The sequence below is a fragment of the Sander lucioperca genome, chromosome 16 (assembly GCF_008315115.2).
Source record: "Sander lucioperca isolate FBNREF2018 chromosome 16, SLUC_FBN_1.2, whole genome shotgun sequence".
Classification (NCBI taxonomy): Eukaryota; Metazoa; Chordata; class Actinopteri; order Perciformes; family Percidae; genus Sander; species Sander lucioperca.
The window spans coordinates 19744499-19765703 of record NC_050188.1 but is presented as its reverse complement, the minus strand read 5'-3'; the positions used below and the strand labels follow the sequence as shown (position 1 = coordinate 19765703).

General features: G+C 42.4%; 1 protein-coding gene across 2 annotated transcripts in view; it reads right to left on the bottom strand.

The window, feature by feature from the left end:
- Positions 1-19859, bottom strand: part of sdc3 (syndecan 3) — a 34465-nt gene extending 14606 nt beyond the window's left edge. The window contains exon 1 of one of the 2 annotated variants that reach the window (XM_035993172.1): positions 19308-19859. In XM_035993172.1, the coding sequence (XP_035849065.1) occupies positions 19308-19361 (54 nt within the window). In that variant the 5' untranslated portion in view covers positions 19362-19859. The remainder of the gene's footprint in view (positions 1-19307) is intronic. The other variant, XM_035993173.1, reaches the window with a different exon arrangement.
- Between the last annotated feature and the right edge of the window lie 1346 nt (positions 19860-21205).

The following is a 21205-nucleotide window of genomic DNA, read 5'->3' as shown; positions in this document are numbered from 1 at the left end:
ATACAAAACGTGTTAGATGTCAGTATTCAGATCTATTTGGGTTTGATATTTATTGCTACTTAAACTGTCTTAAAATATGTAATCATCTAAAACTGCTATTCAACAAAAAAAAAAATCCTTGTGGACATGCTGCTGTAAGTAGTGCTGAGTGGGAAGGTAGAAACATTGATTTAGTCCCCTGCCAAACACATTTCTGATCTTTTCCGGCATGTTTGTCCCAGTTTTTCACACGAGTGCTTCCTGTGACCAATGAATCCGAACCACTGAGCAAACCTGTAAACGTGCTCATGTACACAGCCAGGAAATGAGTGAAACACTTTTTCTCAATTCGCTATTTTTAGTCTGTTCTGCCGATCAAATTCCTGATAGCGCTACCGTGGCTGAACCAAATTGCAGCCACGTTGGCCGTATTCATTCCCCTTCCTAAACCTGTGGGAGGGTGGAATTACATTGGTTGTAGTTTGTTATTCCAGCTCGCTCAGGCCCTAAAGCTGCCTCAGTGCAGCATCAAACCACAGCTGAGAAGCATCCAGGCAAGCACTAATATTATCTTTTTCTTATATTATCTTTCTCCACTGAGTTATAGGGACAAAGATGATCTAAGTGATGAATGCCCTTATGAAAAGTCACGCATTTGCTAAATATGGTATATGGAGTGAATGGTTTGGTCAGAGAGCTGCAGGGATAGAACAGGTGAACAGTGGAGGAAAAAAAATCATCCATCTGGAAAAAGCAATTTAAGTCAATTTTCATGCAGAAGACTTTCTATATTTATCTCATATATGTGTTATACATCCAAATCTATTCTTGACAATGTTCAGTGTTCCTTCAACAGAGGGTAACATTACTTTAAATCCGTCCATAGCTTTTGCATTTGCTTCATTGTTAGCTCAACGAGTAATCCTCATTAAGTGGAAGGCTGCCTGTCCTACCTTTTTAAGAAAATATTATTTTTATATTTTATAATATTATTATATTATATATAAAATTGATTATGGAGGTCATTATGCGTCTTAAAACTTGAGAAACCAAGGTTCACACTAAATAGAATAGAATCAGTTTTTCCTTCATTGAGTATGTGAATAATCTGTCCTTTCTAGCAACTTGATTGCTAATGTCTTTCACAAGCAGACATTTTGACCTCTTGCCAAATATATATTAATTTTTCTGTTCTGTTTTTCAGTAAAAACCTCTCTATATAGTAGTTCTTATTGGAAGTGGTGGAGTCTGCCATTCCCGCATGGGATTCAAATTGCCGACCTACGCATTAGTGATTCACAGGAAACAATGTATGCATGTAAACCAGCGTTATGTTATCTCATTGGTATCAGCCTCACTTTCCTACAGCCATATCAAAGCTGTATTAGGTTACAGCTAATGCATCTGGAAAACACTTCCTACTGTTGCTGCCTCACATTAAACGTGGCAAAACAGGGTGGCTTTATTGTGAAGGAGCCACAGGAAACACAGTGTATTCCAAGGTGAAGGCAGATTGTGATTGTTCATCATAAAAGCGTAATTTAGGGGATATTTTTGTCACCATAAAATCAGATTGTGGTTGTAACAATTATTGACGGACTTCTTTATTGAAACAACCTGAGTTTGTTTGGCTGCACTGTAAACAGATAAACAGCTGCTCTTCTGTTGTAGGTCTGACAAAGTAGCTGCTCAAAGAGTGTTTGCTGTAGTATTAAACTGCACTTTCCGTTACGTTGCCACAGTAACTAAAGGTAATGCCAAATTAACCACAACTGAAATCTTAAGAAAGACAACTATAAATCAGATAAATTAATGAATGTCCATTGGATGCAGAGTGTGTTTAACCTGTAATGTCTCAGTATTAGGGTTGAGCTGACATGAGACCAACTTCGTTTGCAGTGGCGCTAATGGCATTTTTGTAACAATTCTGATCTATCAACGGTGCGCAGATGGATATTGCAACTGCAAATGAAGGTGGAGACTAGGGATGTCACTTTTTCTAAAATCAAGTTCAAACACAGTTGCAATTGTGTATTGCCTCTGGACAGAACACACAATTACAAACACTTTTTTTTTCACAGTCTATGGAACGCATTCATTTCTGAAATAATGTCACGATTGATAAGAAGACAGACATCCTTTTATTTGTAATAATAGATATATCTCCTGCAGCGGGTTTTGTGCCATATGATTTGACCATCTTTGACATCACCCAACCTTACTCAGTATCACTGACAAAACAAGCAGCTGACTCTGAAACTTGCCGCAGACTCAATAGAGGTCACATCACACATCAGCTGGCCTGAAACCATGTAATGGACTGGAGCTCTGAGACCGCCACACACACACACACACACACACACACACACACTAATGCTGAAGATTTACTCATCTCTTGGCCGAGTATAGGGGAACAGAATGATGGGAGGAGGGGTGATACAGAGACAGAGTGGCAAAGAGATGTATATCTGTATGTAGGACCCAGCTGTTACACTAATCTGACAATCCAACAGGATTAAAGACCACATCTCAAGGCTAGCTCACACACAGACACATACCCAAACACGCAGACACACACATAAGACCTCTATGCGTGGAATCCTCCTCCATTATATATGACCTTATGAAACATGCATCTCCGAGTGTGTGTATGTCACTGTTCTGCTGCCAGAAATGCCTTGAGATTCTGACACAACTGCTGCTCCCACACTCCACAATACGCTGCCGTGTATTTGTGTACTTATGAGGGTGGGTGTGTTGTCCGTGGTGTGCATGCAATGCCAGTGTGTGTGTGTTTGTGTGTGTGTATTGATGTTTGGTTTGAAAAAAATGTTACAGTGAGCAGTGAATGCTGCTTGTTGGCTGGTGAGTCAATGACTGTGTTTTTGTGGCTGCTTCTATGAAGTGCTGGTGAGAGAGAGGAAAAGGAGTGACTGAATGCCGATTTGTGTGTGTGTGTGTGTGTGTGTGTGTGTGTGTGTGTGTTTGTGTGATTACAGCCTGGCTCAATGGGCCTATTTCTGCAGGGCCAGTGGGAGGGCGTGGCGCCTGTGGCTGGAACTTTTCTCGTGTTTCTAAGGAACTTTTCAAAAGGGGCTCAGAAATGTGGCTGCGTGTGAGAGAGAGCGCCCTGTGGACCATGATGCCTTTGTGTAGCAGGGAGCAAGAGAGAAGGGCACTTAGAGTACACTCAGAAACGGTAATCAATGGTCTGTTCTCAGCCCCAAATCGAAAACCTTAACACACACACACACACACACACACACACACACACACACACACACACACACAGACATTGATGAGAATCACATTTCTACCCATATACAGTGATGTGAATCACAAGGCAGCATCATATAATTACAGCTTGTGTAATCAGGCTAATGACAGGCATGCGACTTTACAGACCCCAAGGAAGAAGTAGCAAGGAAAAGGAGAGAAATCGATGCATAAAAGCCGGAGTTTTAGAGAGGAAAAAGTGGCAAATGGGGAATACTTGAGTGGAAAAAGCAGGGGGTGACGATGGACCCAGAGGCAGGGGGGGGGGTGGAAAACGAGAGAGGAGTGTTTTTGTCTTTGATGCAGAGGAGAAAAATTCAATCAGCCCTGTGTAATTTAACCTGGAATGGAAAGATGCACCTTTGTGAGTGTGTGTGCAGAGGGCATGATGCATATTATTATCATGCCATACTTCTATTTTTCTCTCACACCCACACAGAGGAGGTAAACAAATTGCTGCTCCAGGGGCATCCCGAGCAGCTGACCTTGCTATGCTCTCTTGGCTCCTTCCCATTGGTTGACTGAATTTCGCAAACTGGCAGCCAATCTCGAGCCTTGGTGCGGTTTCCAGCCAATGCTTGTAGGCCAAGGGACTGTCGGCGCAGCCAGATAGTCGATTGATTCTTCATGTATCATAACAGCTGTTGATATCGAACACTAATTACACAGGTTGTGAGATCTGGCGGCGGTCTTGATAAGGCGAGAGCAGCATATGCTCTCTGTCTTAATGGGCCGCACAGACTGAATGCTTGTGACCTAATCAGATGTTTATCATAAGATACTGATTAACTCTAACAAATCAGTGTCAGAAGACTTCAACAAATCAAGTCAACATGAGAAATAAGGAAATGAGACATTTGCTTTGTCCAGATTAGTTTCAATGAATGGCTCATGTGTTGTTGATGTTATTTCATTGCTAGATTGCATCATCTGATATGATTGTATAAAGCAGTGGCTCCTAGAATGTGATCAGGCCCCACCAAAGGAATCGCAAGATGTTTAACAAGACAGAAAAAACACAAAATTAGTTTTTTTGATCCTGAAGTTTTGCTTTTTTCTAGGGCTGTCAATCGATTAAAAAATTGAATCTAATTAATTACATACTCTGTGATTAATTAATCGAAATTAATCGCATACATAATTAACAGTGCCTGAACCGATACTTTTTAAGAAAGTAAAAAAAGAAAAAAAAAAAAAAGGGTACTAAACAACAGTCGGTGACATTAAAGAACGGCTTGTTTATTGCTAAGTACATATGGTCAAAATTAAATGATTTAATAATAATGTATAACAATAACAATAACTTATTTCACTAGTAAATTGCTGTTGAACGACAAAAACAACCACCAGATGGGAAAAGGACATTTACAATAACTTCAAATGCACCACGAGGCTGTAGTTTTCCAGTTTCATTGAACGCACCGTCTGTGTTGTTTCTCCGACAGCAGCTGCAGATTGTTAGCTACATACCGGTGTTGAATCCAAGGGGGTAAGCTTCGCTTCAGAGCTCGAATCTTCTATGGCGCCATTTTAATGCTACAAAGCGATCACCCGTCGTTAGCATTCCATTGACTGCCATTCATTTTGACGTCACTTTGACAGCGAATAACTTTACATCTGAAGCGTTTAAAGACTATTTGTCCATTGTTCACTTCTAAAGAAACACGACAATATATAAAAGGCTCCATTACCTTGTATCTCACGTTATGGCTCCGTAGCAGACGTTTTTGTGAAAATAGGCTAACGATTGTGTCATAACCACGCTTACTGTCGCATAGTAGAGGAATTACCGTATAGTACAGGAGAAGCTCGCAGGCAGTTTCGACTTACATTAGCTGTTTAAGTTTAATTACTAATGTTAACTAGCATTTTAGTTAGCAATAATTAGCCTGTGCCTATGTTATCTCCTTACATATACCTACACGCTCCATCTCTGCAAGATTGGGAATGATTGAGATTTCTCTTGGCACAGCTACCAGAAGACTTACAACTTTCAGACAGGTTGCTCACGTCACATTTATGTCGTCTCTCTCAGTTGGAGGCTGCGCAGTAATGCTCAGCGCTCACCGGAAAAGTGCTTCTAAAGGCCTTCACTGGTCTCCATCCAGAGCAACGGGATCTGTTGGTCCACTTATATACTGTCTATGGTTGAATCCTCTACAGTGAAATTTTACACCGTTTAGCGTTAGCTGTCAGCATTTTAACCGTGTTTAATCCAGCTACTAGCTAGCGGTAGGCTAACGTTAGCTGCTGTCGAGTATAGTGTTAACTAACGTCACGTGCAGCGGTGTGTCTGTTTCAGAGCATCAGAGAGAAGCGCAGACATATCAGTGGCACCAGATTTCGGTAGCCAGGGTTGGCAGGAAGAAGATTTTTACAAGTAAATGTTCCAATCAATGATCCAGGCAGCACATTCTCGTCTCCCTCCTTCATTTTACAGTCGAATGGTGGCTAGAACGGCTCCGGGTCAAACGTCAATATGGAATAGATTAATCTGCGTTATTTTTTTTAACGCGTTATTTTTTCTCAGATTAATTAATCGAAATGAACGCATTACTTTGACAGCCCTACTTTTCTCTTGTAAAATATTAGATAATATTTCATCTTCAGGCTTCTTAAAATGTTCAAATGAAATAATTTGGGCAGAGAAAATCACTCTGGTTGAACTACTTGCAGCTAATGAACATATACACTCACCTAAAGGATTATTAGGAACACCATACTAATACCGTGTATGACCCTATCCTATCAATATGGGCCAACATTTCTAAAGAATGCTTCCAGCACCTTGTTGAATCATTGGCACAAAGAATTAAGGCAGTTCTGAAGGCGAAAGGGATCCCCCACACCATTACACCACCACCAGCCTGCACAGTGGTAACAAGGCATGACGGATCTATGCTCTCATTCTGTTTACGCCAAATTCTGACTCTACCATCTGAATGTCTCAACAGAAATCGAGACTCATCAGACCAGGCAACATTTTTACAGTCTTCAACTGTCCAATTTTGGTGAGCTCGTGCAAATTGTAGCCTCATTTTCCTATTTTTAGTGGAGATGAGTGGTACCCGGTGGGGTCTTCCTCAAGGTTGTGCGTGTTGTGGTTTCACAAATGCTTTGCTGCATGCCTCGGTTGTAACGAGTGGTTATTTGAGTCAAAGTTGATCTTCTATCAGCTGGAATCAGTCGGCCCATTCTCTTCTGACCTCTAGCATCAACAAGGCATTTTCGCCCCCCAGGACTGCAGCATACTGGATGTTTTTCCTTTTTCAGACCATTCTTTGTAAACCCTAGAAATGGTTGTGCGTGAAAATCCCAGTAACTGAGCAGATTATGAAATACTCAGACCAGCCCGTCTGGCACCAACAACCATGCCACGCTCAAAGTTGCTTAGATCACCTTTCTTTCCCATTCTGACATTCAGTTTGGAGCTCAGGAGATTGTCTAGACCTGGACCACCCCCCTAAATGCAGTGAAGCAGCTGCCATGTGATTGGTTGATTAGATAATTGCATTGACGAGAAATCTTACAGGTGTTCCTAATAATCCTTTAGGTGAGTGTACAACTAGTAATGAGGGGTCACATTGGAGTAGTTTAACATTTTGGGAAATATACTTCTTTACTTTGTTGCAGCGGAGCGCCTCGACTGTGCACAGCATCCTGTCGGTTGCCAGGTTTGGTACCATCATGCCCGAGACAAAACCAAAACCTGTGCTTACCAACCATATCTGGCAACCCCTGCGGTGGCACTGGGATAAACTGTGGTACATCAATAAATAACTCTGACATGGAACTCCACCACAAATTGTCAGCTTTACAAAGGCATGAAGCGGGTAGGTGTAAGCAAGTAGATAATGGGCAAAATTTGCAGAACAGGAGTTCCCTGTTGCAACTCAGACAGGGATCCTCCTGATCATCCTTCAGCCTCTGTTAAATCACCTCATCTAAAAAATAAACATTATAACAAGCTTCAGGTGCGAGTGTTCATCCATCTCTGATTGTTCTTTAGAAGTACAGTTAAAGCTTCATCCCTCGGTAGGCAGCGTTACTCACTGACTAATTAATTAAGAGATGGATTTAAGAAACAAATGGCTGGAGAATGATTGTCTAACACATAGATTAGCTCCAGAGTGCTTGGTATAACAATTGGTGATCATTAGTTTCTTGATACTGTGTGCTTGCTTTAAGTAAAGTCTGCTTGTGGAGCTTACACGTGGCGGAGTGGTCAGTGTCAGAATTAACCAGTGGAAACGTGTAACTGTAGGACAGGGGGATATATGGGTTATGATACGATCTTGCTCTTACAGCCCTTCTGTCTCTTCCGTCTCTGTGTAATCCTGTCCAGGTTGTTCTCTCCATTCAATCCATCTCAGCTGCTTTAAGCTCTTTACAGGCCTGCCTTTACCACCAGTCTCTCTTTCTGTCTCTCTCTTTGCTGCTACCAGGATACCAATCCATCCCATCCAACTCCCTTTCATTTTCTCTTTTTTCTTCCTCGTCAGCTCCTCTGCTCTTTTGTCATTTCACTCTACCTAAAGCCAATCCCTCCCCATTCTCACGCTATTTTCTGATGAGCCAGTCATATCCCTTTACCACCTTTACATATTAACAAATTTGTTTCTGTCTAGTCTCTCCCCTTTCTTTTCCACGCCTGCTACATTTTGTTCTTCTATCCAATCTGGCTTCTCTTTTTTTTCTATTCCTCTGCTGCACTTTAGCCACCACCCCTCCGTTAATATCACTTTTGTCTGCGATTGCCTCTGACCTCATTCCCCTTTCATTCCCTTCAAATCTCCTCTCCTTCCATCTCCACTAAATATCTAATCACTTTCAAATCTGTCGCCACACCTTTTCTTCTTTGTTCATTTTTTGGGAACATTTTCCAAGGTCTTAAGATACAATTTATGTTCAGCAATTACTAAGAATATTTCTAGTCACAAATAGTGTTGGGTATTGAACCTCAATGCTGGGCATTAGAGAAAATGAGGGAATAGAAAGGTGGAATGACGTGAAACAACAACAAAAAGGAATCAAACTGGGGACATTGTAATCATAGGCTATGGTACGCCTCTTAACCACTAAGCTACCATGACGCCCGAACCTCAACACTATTTTGGTACTATAGAAATTCGTCTGTCACAGCAAGTATAGACGGAGGGATGAAAACTGTTCTGATTTCACAAAAAAAGGTTGGAGAAAAGTCAGGATAAATACACCCAATTTGTTAAGAAAAAATGCATTTTTTTCTCCTTTTTCTATCTTGTTCATCATCTTGCAACTAGGCCTGCTTATTGAACCTCAGTATGTTTCTGGTACAGACTGAATCATAATTATGCCTATTTTAGACTTTATTTTAGTACTGAAACAAACAATAGAAAGTTAATAGGGAACTATTTTAAAAATCCATTAATCATTTCAGTCATTTATCAAGCAAAAATGCCAAACATTTGCTCACGGCATCTTGTCAATTGTGAGGATTTTCTTTTTTTGTAAATTGAACCGTTCAGTCTTGGCAATTTGAAGTTACCTTGGAGAAATAGCAATGAGCATTTTATAGACTAAACTAATCAAAATATAAAAAAATCAACAGATTTATCACGAATAAAACAAATCTTTAGTTGCAGCCCAATTGTAGTTTATTCAGGCAAAAATCTTATATTCTGCTGCTGTTGTTCTCTTCTGCTTCTGTTTAGACAACAATTAACATTTGAGCTTCTTTTGTGAAATAAAAAAAAGGATTTTGTAAAAAAGAAAAAAAAAGGGGAAAAGGTATCAAATAAAAGTAATCGGCTTGGTGTTGGTACTTACATTTTGTGTGTTTGAGCTCAATTTAATATGTCAGGAAAGGAATTAATATCAAAAGAAATCATGCCTTTCTTCAATACCTATCAACACCTCCTTCTCTTGCTGTCTTTAATGTTTAAGTGTTGTGTGACCTGTCAATCTGTCATGTGTATCTGCCTCAATCATATCATGTCCTGTTAGACAGACACCATACTCTCCAGTCCAACATTGGAAACAATTATCATGTCACACATACGGCTTAATAAGCAATACACTCGAGGACACACACACACACGCTCTAAGTGTCAGTCAGCCTTTCAGCCTGGGTCTCTGCTGGCTAAGATTAGGGCTAATCCACAACTGTTGGAATGAAAGATTAAGAATGATTCACCTGCTGCCTCAACCTTGTGTGTTGTGAAGGTGTTCATAGGAAGGCCCTATGGGAAAGAGAACATGCTGCAGCCACCAAGCAATATTACAGAATCCCTACCCCTCCCAAACACACACACACACACACACACACACACACACACACACACACACACACACACACACACACACCTCATTAGCTTCAATGGCTCGTTCAAATTGCAAACGCCTTTGAAAAGAGCTCTTTAAAGCACTGGGGTTCAAAGGGTTACTTGAGAAAGTCCACACAAACACACTCACACACGCACACAGCGAGTTTCAGTGTCAGTATTTAATTGGATCGATGTTCTTCCCTCATGACTTGCCCATAATTGCGGGGACATGAGTAACATGTGGGAAGCCTTTTGTTGCTAAGTTCCTGTTTATTAAAACAGGCAGAATAAAAAGCGCTCTGCCGTGGTGGAGGAGTAGGAGGAGTAGGGCTGGTGGGTGGAGGGTGTAGAGATGGATTGATGGAGAGAGGAAAAACGTTGCAGCAATGAGCTCCTGACCTCGTTCACTCCTCTGTCGGGACGTTGGGCTAAATAATTCAAACACACACATACAGTCACATGCCTTTCGCACACAGCATTTCTTGTTCGCACAAGCGGCCTCCCTGTGCTCCTTCATCGCCTCCTCTGCCTCTGTTTTAACATGTAAACAGTAAACACAGACATGTAAAAACACATACCTAAATAAAATCCCCCCCTTTGTGCAACACTCAGGAAGCTCCTTCTTGATTTGGAGCTTGGAGGGCGGATCTATAAATACTTACTTCCTGTGTCCATCCTGTAACCAAGTGAGCAACCGTGACCATTTAAGCAAATAAACAGGTTGTACACATCAGTATGCAAACAAGTAGATCTCTGTCACAGTGTGAATCTTAATAAAATTATGATGAAATGTTACTGCCAACACATAGGACCAACTTAATATCCAAAATTAAACTAATTAATTTCTTCTGAATAATTATATTTCCGGCTTGATGAAATACATGCATTAGAAATGGATATCTGTAAATCAAAACTCAAAAAATCTCTTTGTTATCAAAGAAAAAGATGACATGAAGAGCGCGTTTGAAATTAGAAACTGATGCTGACAGATCAAAGATAAGATAAAAGAGATGACAAATTGGATGAGAAAACATTTATATATCCAATCATGTGCATACATGCATCTTGGAAAATCTAACTGCTAACATTGTTCTTTTCTACTTCATGTGCTGGCCTGAGCCTGCAACCACGAGAGACACCCCATGAGAGATGATAGCCGTTAGGTGAAGTAAAGTACTTGCACAAATGTATCACCATACAACAAGCCATTCAAATTTTCCCACATATAAAATCGCTACCGTTTAGATTTGCGTTATTCCAATTTTACTTGATCTTCACCTCTTACTACAGGACCTTAGAGACAATCCCCCGGGACGCCGCACTCTTTATCTTCCACTGTGTCTGTATTTACGAGCACTCTCTACCACCATTAAGTGCAAACAAACTTAGCAGGCTTTGAGTGGCCAAGGTGGCCATTTTCAAAGATGGGCTCCCAGAGGAACTTACAGTGATAGTATTTCCAGCCAGAGGCAGTCAAAAACGTCTTCACCGATGACATGCAGCCAAGGAAACAAGTTCCTTGAACAGAGCGAAGGCAGAAAAGATTTGGTGTCATTAGTGGCTGACTGGAGTGAAAGCTACAACCTTCTTACAAAAACAAGTTGCACAGTTGATCATACACAATATTATTTTACCGGCAAATCAATACCTGTGAATTGACCATTAATAATTGTTTCCTTTATAAAATGTGAAAAATAGCCATCACAACTTGCCAGAGCCTAAAGTGATGATTTACAAAGATATAAATCATAGAAGAGCAGTAAATCGTCAAAGTTAAGATGCTGGAAGTAGAGAATGTCTTCTTCTTTTTTGAGGTACTTTTATGATTTTATTTATTGGGGAATGACAATTTTTGACACAATGACACATTTTCTTTTTTTAAAAATGACTTTAGAAAACTTGGAAACCAAAGAAGATTTATTTTCTGTTAATCGACTAAATAATTGACTAATCATTGCAGATCCATCTCCATGATAACAAGGACAACTCCATCTGCTGATAAAGACCATTTGATAATTGAATGCTCCAGAAGAAGCTATTAAATGGACCTTTGTCAAACCACTATTTCCACATCAAGAATGAACATGATTAATGTCCTGTTGACCAACTAATCACCTAAACAACAAATGTTTTCACCAATAGACTCAGTTTTCAAATTCAACTAGACTTTAAATTGAGGCTGAACATTTTTCAAGTTCAAGTGACAAAACTGAGTAAATGTAAAGACAAACAGGCCAACAGATGGAGAGGGAGATGGAGGGAGTTGCGTGTTGGAGGTCAGATGGAGGCCAGTCTCACAGCTTCGACACTCAGGGTCTGATTTGGAGCGTGAAGGCCGGCCTTATCACGGCCTCAGCTTGTTCTTATCAGCAGCCTGTCAGGAAATACACATTTAAGCAGTCCCATTGGACCGCATTGAGTTTCTCTCTGCATGACCCCGCCCATCCGGTCCTTCATTAAACTAATCACCCCGTTGTTAGAGAAACGTGTGAGGAAAGAGAGAGTAGTACTTAGGGCTGGGACGATTCGTCGACATAGTCGACGTAATCGATTACATAAACTTACACAAATAATTTGCGTCGACGCGTCATGCGTAGAAATCTAAAAATAGTTTAGTTTAGAGTTTAGATTCTCTGCCCGAGCCCGAACTTGACCCACGGGCCGGACCCTTGATCAAGCATTTGTGTTTTTTTAATCATTACTTTATTAGCCTAATTGGGTGGGGAGAAAGCTATGCCTCTCCAGCTTCTCCCGTAGCTCTGGGTATATGTCCTGCACTGACTTGAGTGTGGGGTAAACTGTGCTAAAATCGTGCCCCCCCCCCCATCTGTAGCACTGTCTTCGATAATTGCGGAACCAGTCCAGATTGTTTCAGATATCTCATAAGTCCGTTATAACTGACATTAACGGCCCACGTATTAAAAAATTGTCGGGTTTAAATCGGGCTCATAATTCCAGTTTATGTCAGGTCGGGCCGGGCTCGGACACAACATGCACAGGCTCGGGTAGGGTCGGACTTGATTTTTTGGGCCCGATCTAAGCTTTACTCCCAAGCATGTGCGATTATCAACATAGTGACAGGGAATGTGTTCCCAGTAGTAGCCCAACGGTACGTTAGTCCGTTGATTCGTTTCAATGCCCCGCTATGACTTAACATTAAGCATCATCAAACTCTGTCTGTTCTTTTTTTGGTTTCCCATCATCATGAGTGACCCAATCAATTACAGACTGTTATATTAGACACTCTGCAACTTGCCTTATGTTGGATTCATTTGATACATCTGATTTCATATGTTGCTAAAACTGTACATTTTTTACTGTAAGATTAAAGGGAGAAGAGCTTGGATGTTAAACAAGAGCTTATTCATTATTTTACCTACTACTGTTAAAAAAAGCAAATACAGGCTACTCTTTTGCACTTGCTGTTTACTTTAAGTTTTTATTTTTGTATTCCTCCTGAAAGTGACTTTATTTTGTTGTTGGACTGATAGCCTACATCATACTTCAGGTTGCACTACAAATTCATTTTACTTGAATAGTGCAGTGTTAAACAATTTTAATAAATAGAGATTTGAACCTTATTGAAATTTGTTTTGTGGAAATTGTTATTAATTGAGCAATGGGAAAATAATTGCTAATTGAAAAATAGATTAATTGAGAAATTAATCGTTAGATTAATCGAAAAATTAATCGTTAGATTAGTCGACTAATCGAAAAAATAATCGCTAGATTAATCGTTTAAAAAATAATCATTTGGGACAGCCCTAGTAGTGCTAAATAGATACAACTACCACTTGTAAATAAAATGAGTGAAAAATCATAGCACCATCTCAGCAGTGTTAATATGCTGGTGAATGGCATCTGTGATTCTCACTCTGTCAAACAAAAAACACACACACACACACACACACACACACACACACACAGGTTTGTTAGTGGGAAGAGGCGCCCTGTTTTTGAGGTTTTCATTTATAGCTAAAGCTCTGACACATAGAAATCCCAGAATGCTTTGTGGTTCTGGGAGCTGGTACTGCGTTTATGCTCTCTAATTTAGAGTCCTGTAATAGCACACACACCCACACACACATACACCCACAAACACATGCACGCACGCACGCATGCGCACGCGCACACACACACACACACACACACAATGGTAAAAGTGAAACAACTGTCGTCTCTCCACTTCTATATTTATGTATTTATTGTAGTGGAACAGGCGGACAAGAGAGGAGGAAAGTAGGAAGAGAAAAGAGTAGTATAAAGACATAGAAAGAGAAAGGAAGAAGGAAAAGAGTGGAGTCAGAAAATAGAGAATGAGATATGAAAAGCTCTGAATGAAAGAAGCAACAGAGGTGACACAGAAAACGAGGCAGAATAAAAGAGAGAAAGGAGAAAGACAGAAGGGAGGGGATGGAGGGGAGAGAAGGGCGATAAAGCTGTGACAGCGGCAGCCATGCTGGTTGTCATGGCGACGGCCGTGGAGAGCAGGTAGAGCACGGTCTCCTGGGAATGAGCAGAGCACGCCTCCCTCCCCCACCGTCAGTTTCTCTCACTCGACATCCCTCCATCCTGGCTCAGTCTCCATCTTTCCATCTCCATCCCTCTGGCCTTGCTCCATCCCCATCATCCAGCTCTCATTCCCCCCTTCCCCTCTCTCCGTCTCCATGTCCCAATATCCCCCATCTTCTCCTCCTCTTGCCTCCCACTCTTTCTTACCACTCATAGTCCAATCCTTCCCTTAGTTTCAGGGCTCTTCCCCTTTTTTTTTTTCATCCTCTCTCGACCACTCAGCGCTCAATCTGTTTCCCTTTTTTCTTTCTTTCCTGCTCTTCCATGTCTTCCCCCTGCTATCTAGCATCCCCATCTCGCCATTATCTTAACTCTTTTTCCATCCTTACCTCTCTCCATTGTATTTCCTCCACTCCTCATTATCTTGTGGTCTTTACACCTCCCTCTTTTCCATTCCTCTCCTCTCCCTCCATCCTCTTCTCTCTATATTCATCTAACCCCCCTCTCCAGAGAATATGTATGTGAGTATGTCTGTGCAGTGCTGCCCAATTACTGCAAGGAAGACTGTGTGTGTATGTGTGTGTCTACACAAGCTGTGTTTCTAGACTGTTTTGACCTACCTAAAACACCTCCAGCGTTCTCCGTCTCCCTCTGACTCACTGAATCAACAAAACTGCTAGTCTGCACCACCGCGACTATTCACTAGCACTGCGAGTGAGTGAGTGAGTGAGTGAGTGAGTGAGTGTGTGCTTGTTTTACTATATTCGTGGGGTCCAAAAACCGGGGAATACAGTATACTTGTGGGGTCTGCACAGCCTTGTGGGGCCCAAAATGCTGGACCCCACAAGGTTAAAGGGCTGTTTGAGGGTTAAGACTTGGTTTTAGGATTAGAGTTAGAATTAGGTTATGGTTAGGGTGAGGGTAAAGGTTAAGGTTAGGCATTTAGTTGTGATGGTTAAGGTTAGGGTAAGGGGCTAGGGAATGCATTATGTCAATGACAGGTCCCCACAAAGATAGTGAAACAAATGTGTGTGTGTGTGTGTGTGTGTGTGTGTGTGTGTGTGTGTGTGTGTGTGTGTGTGTGTGTGTGTGTGTGTGTGTGTGTGTGTGAAGATAATCAGGACTTTAATGTTAACGTGCATCCATGCATATATGTGAGCAAGCATGTCGGCACTTGTGTATGTTACTGGTCATAACGGTAGAGGAGCCAAGTTTCTGGATGAATTCAGGCTATAACTGCATTCTTTCTAATCCGTGGGGTGACTTGAACACATCCCACAGGGTAAGTTTAATGTTGCACAATGTTGTGGAGCCAAATGATTGAAGATAACAAGGTACTTTCTAAACTGTGACTGGAAGTACAAGAAAGTACAACAACAAAGTTCTACTTTTTGGACTACGCTCTAGTCTTTGCTTTTTTGTGAGTTCTACCTCCTTAGGCCTCAAACTATACAGTGAGAAGTAAATCCTTCCAAACTTGTATGGGGGGGGGCAAAGAGATGCTTGGTATATCTTTTTTTTTTTTTAAACTGAGTTCAATGTCTCCACATTACTGTATGTAACCACCATGTAGTGCCTGACAGTAAATGACTAACATATTGAATTTAAAACTCCACTGGCAGCCAATGGAGAGAGGCCAACACTGGAGTAATGAGCTTCCTGCACTTTGTCTTTAGTAGAAGACAGGCTTCAGCTTTTTGAACGTTCTGCTAACAAGCTGCAGCACCGTGGCTGAGGCATTAATATAATAAATTACAATAATGTCGTCTAAAAAAACAAGGATTAATTCCTAAGCATGTTCAAAAGATAAAATATGTCTGACCTTAAAAATATTGTAACACCTAAATGTGACACCTGAAATATAAGTATGCAGATTGACGTTTAGATGTTAAAGGTCCCAGGTCTTTTAAGCTCCCTTGGGGCCAATAATGACGGTCGCTGGTTTATCCTCACTCAAACTGATAGTTTTCTATACAGGGCTGAGCTTTCAGAGCTTCCATTGTTCTTTCAGCTCAGAGGGAGGACACACAGAAATAACAGGTAGTGTGAAGGCAGGTTTCTCCCTCCCCACATGCCGCTATCAGTCTAATAGTAAATGGAAAATTCTATTCTTTCCAAATTGAATCAGACTCTAAAACTAATTTCAGTCAAATGCGGCACATCTGCCACACCGGTCATTCCCATGTGATAAGAAATTGCTTTCAGATATGGGTTAGCAGCATGTGTACACATCCAACACACACACCCAAAAGGGAGGAGATGGGTAGATGAAAGGGGGGAAGAGATGTTTTAGCTCACTGAAGGCTTTCATTATTCTCTCTTTCTCCGTCCACGCTCAACTCCAGACGTCGGCCCTCTGAATGCAGCTCCGGATATGAACCTCGATCCTTTTGAATTCCTCTATGCACTGGAAGGTGAACCCCATACTATCACCCATCCTTTCACACACACACCTAAAATACCTTCTCCACACCAGGAGTGGTTTCTACCTGCCAGCTTGTGTGTGTGTGTGTGTGTGTGTGTGTGTGTGTGTGTGCGAGAGAGGGGACTTTGTCCTCCAGGAGAGTGAGAAGGACTCACTTCCTGTGTCAAATTGCCTCTCACATTCCACACTCTCCCTCAATCTGCATCGCTCAAGCTATTTTTTCCTCTTTCTTGCTCCTTCTCTCTTTCTTCATCTCTCTATGGGGGGCTTTGTCAGCTATCAGAGGCACAAAACACTGATTCATTCCATGAGTTAAACATGATCCTCAAGAACACAACGCTTTTCTGCCGCGCACACACACACACACAAACTTTTCAAGGAGCGAGGGCTGGCGAGAATACGTTTTTGGCAGTGAAGATTCACTATTTTCAAGCCCACACACAGACAGATGGACAGTGAACGTTCTCATGAAGGCAGATGGATGCACACACACACACACACACACACACACACACACACACTATCTGTGGGATACAATAGATGTCTGTGGGAAAATCAGTCTCCCATGTGAAATATATCACCCGGATATGATGTCACAACTCTGATAACAGGAAATACCCACAGAGACACGACACCGGGGATCACTCATCAGAGGAAACACACACAAACATAACAGTCAGCTGGTTCAAGCCAAGAGCATCTAAAGAAAGATCTTGTCAGCAAATGCATGTGACCGTGGGTCATGTGTGCGTTCAAGGCCTGGGTTACTTATGGTGTGTCTTGCAATTATTAGACTGCTGACATGTGTGAGCGTGTGTATGTATGTGTGTGTGTGTGTGTGTGTGTGTGTGTGTGTGTGTGTGTATGTGTTAACAATTCAAGCACCACCTGGATCAATCTGTGCACTCCTAACACAGTGTATATTTAAGTGTGTATGTGTGTGCATGTGTATATGTGTCACACCTGTCTCCATCTTAACACTTAAAGACAGATTGGGTCAGCTGGAGGCCAAGGATCTTTGGCAAAGATTGCAACAAACAGACCCAGTAATAAACTGTCTGTGTGTGTGTGTGTGTGTGTGTGTGTGTGTGTGTGTGTGTGTAAATCCCCTGCCAAAACCAGTAGAGCATCACAGCAGAAGCAGCACAAAGGAACTTCAAGATGTTGACAATACAAATATTGTGTCCAATCGAAGAAATACAGGCATGGTTGAGGCAAAGGTACACTCCATGTCAATTGGTTTTGATAGTAAATATTTGAACATTTGTTAGGGAATTCACACGGTTTAGCATTTTTAGGTCATTTTGTGGCTGTCTTTTGTCAAAATCTAGTTTAAAGAGCCTTACTGTTTTGGTTTATTGTGCTCACATTTAAAAAATATTCTTAAATAAAGTTCTGGTTGTTTTGTTTTTTTTGCAATGTGGTAGAAAAAATAGATTCTAAATTATCATTACAGCAAAGGAGTAGGTCTACTGGTGGCAATGGGCTTCATGGGAAGTTGGAGTCGACAGGGCATGTAGCCTACACATTGCACAGAGTGGTAGGCCTAGGTGGGGATCAGAAGGGGCCCAACAGCATATTTTGGCCCCAAAGCTCCTAACAGCTTAATCTGGCCATGAATGAAGTGTAAAAAAGGAGATAAAACTTCATGCAGTAAGATTACTATAAACCTACAGTTGAGCACCAGTAACACAGGGATATTATCAGTAGGCTACTATATTCTAAGAGTTGCTTTCTTCTAAATTTAGGCTACATTCAAAAGTAGATCTACATTTTGACATGACATGTTTTTCTCTCAATGAGTCAATGAGCTTCCACCCTTCTTTCTTCCTCCACCACCTCCTCCTCCTCCTCATAGGATAAATCTGGATTAATCGGTAAGGGAAGGTGTGGGCGTGCTATGGGAGGGTGCGTGAAACTCGGCGTGGATGGTTCCGGAGAGGTGTGTGGAGAGAGGGGGGAGTTCGCGCATTCCTAATCAGCTTCCCTCCTCGCGATTCCCGATGACATCATTCCAGCCAAGGCTTCGTTCGCGCACCGCATCGCCGTTTTAACGTCCCCGTTACCCCACCCACTTTTTGCAACAAACACAAGCTGCCGCAAACACACACCTCCGGTTATAACGGGAGGATGCCCCTGGTCGGATTCTGGCATCTGGACAATGAGGCCGCCGTTTTCAGACAGCACCTTACAGGTTGGAGATCGGACATCCAACCCCCACCTCTCTCTCTCTCACACACACGTCCTACTGCGTGTTACATGGTAGGCTAATAAAGTCGTTAAAGCCGCAGTATGACTGGAGCCCCCCAAATTAAAGACAGGATGTGAGCTGGTGACACAGACACCACATACCGAGGCACCGCACAAAGACCCGTAATGAAGCTCAATTAGAGATTACTTGCTAATTACCGACACACACATGCACGCACACACCTCCTGACTCGAGGGGACACAGGCCACAATAAACCCCGACACTGAGACACAAAGGCTGGTGTGTGTGTGTGAGAAATCGGGGGGTGGGGGTGCACGAGAGTCGCCAGCCCCCGCGGGAGTCACGGACGTCCGATAAGGGCTGATAAGTAGCCTAGCCTAGGTCGAGTGCAGGATTTTACCGATCACTGTCTCATTGATGATAGCTCACCGCTCTCTCTCTCTCTCTCTCTCTCTCACACACACACACACACACACACACACACACACACACACACACACACACACACACACACACACACACACACACACACACACACCCTGGCTACTGTGTGCACAAGAGCTCCCCGGTTAACAAAGGATCTGAGGATCGTGCTTACCGTGGCGGTGTGAGCAAGCAGCGCTGTGAGCGCCAATAGCCAAGGCAGCTTCATAATTGGGGTGCGCGGGCACAGCCTCCCGGTGCCGCCGCTGCCTTCACGGGTCGGGGAGGTGGGGGGAACAAAAGCTACTGCTGCTTGCTGTCGGTGTCTCGGTAGTCTCAGTCTGTCCAACGTCAGAGCGCGCAGCCAGTCCGCGCGACCATTCGTCTTTCTAGTCGGGTTTTTTAATCCAAGGCTTCACGCGCTGCTGTTGCTGCTGCTGCTCCAGGTAACCAGTAGGCTTAAGCAATGAGATTTCTTCGAGGCCTCTTCTCCCTCTTCTCTGTCTGTCTCTCTGAGTTTTTGTGCTCGAGACCTGATAGATTTACTACCGGGAGATGCCAGACCTCGTCTCTTTCTCTCTCTTAATACACAGACAGGCTCTCTCTACCCCTCTCTCTGTGTGCACACACTCAGGCTCTCTCTCTCTCCTCCCCCTCTCCGTTGAGGGCAGGATGTTCCGTATGGTGACGCTGCTTGGCCTGGGAGTCTGGCAGAAGGAGGGGTGTGTGTGTGTGAGAGAGAGCGCATATATATGGCCTACATGTGTGTGAGAAGCACTTGGGGGATCTCCGCGAGCAAGGGCGAGGATGCCCCCTGCAGCTCGTTTAGGCACCCGCAGCCCAGCAGCCCTTTAACACACACACACACACACACACACAGTAGGGCATTCATAGCTGCTCCCAGGTTGTGCCATTTGCTTCGCGCTCAGATGGTTCCGGTTGGCTGCACGCCATTATTACACGCCTTTACAGGTTAGCTCCGGTCCTCCGTTGTGATTGGCTGAGTTACGGTCAAGCTATTTTGATTAAAAAAACTCCCCGATGAGCTCACACCTGTGCCTACGTAACAATTAATATTTATGCGCGCTACTCGCACTGTAGCTTACGTGTCGCCAAGCAACCGTGTAGATTAGCCAATCTGTAATTGAAAAGGGTGCAAAATGTAAACCGAAACCTAACATGATTGACACAATTAGTTCAACTAGCTAGTCAACACGCTACAACTGCTTTATAAATTGAGAATGACAATATTCACCAAATTATCTTTACTCAAGGCTAGAATTGGACCTTACAAAAACTATTAGCCTGTCAAACAGCTAAATGTTTTCTGCGATGTTATAGCAACAAAACACCAGTAAAATCAGTGGCGAAAGATAGCCTTATCATTTTACAACTTTATATCTATTAAAAAAAAAAAGCCTATGTGACCAGTTAGGTGCCTCTTTGGACCCCCTGTTTGTAACAAATGCATTTAGGAATATGCATCATCCACATGACAAGAAGACAGAGAAGTTAAAGCTAGGACCCACATTAAGGTTGTATTATCCCAAACAGCTTTACAAGTAATGAAATTACCACAAACCAACTGACAATATGGCTTTTGGGGCCACTGTGGGTCACGGCCCAAGGGTAGCTGCCCATTTTTAGCCTTTTCGTAATCCATAAAACAGCCAATAGCCTAACCAGCCCACCACAGCCTAAGCTTATAGAACCTTTCAGGTGGTTTTAAAATCAATGCAGAGTTTATTATTATCCGCTTTAAGAAATCAACAAAGCCATGGATTACTGCCACCAACATCACACCCAACCTGCCTTGTTTTTCAAAGTAACTCCCTGGCTGTTTCTGCTAATGCTCCAAAAAAAAGTTGGACAAGTAAAGGCAGGGTTATTATTTTGTCCTCTCTGACTCATGCTGTGTGTACAGGCTTATCACTGCACAGCCAGTCATTCAGATGGCTAGATTAGAAACTATGACACATATTCTGATTGTCCCTTTTATAACAAACAGGTTTGTCTGCTCCTTCCTGTCACCCTGTGTTTTCTCAAACATACAATCAAGCACACTTGAGACAG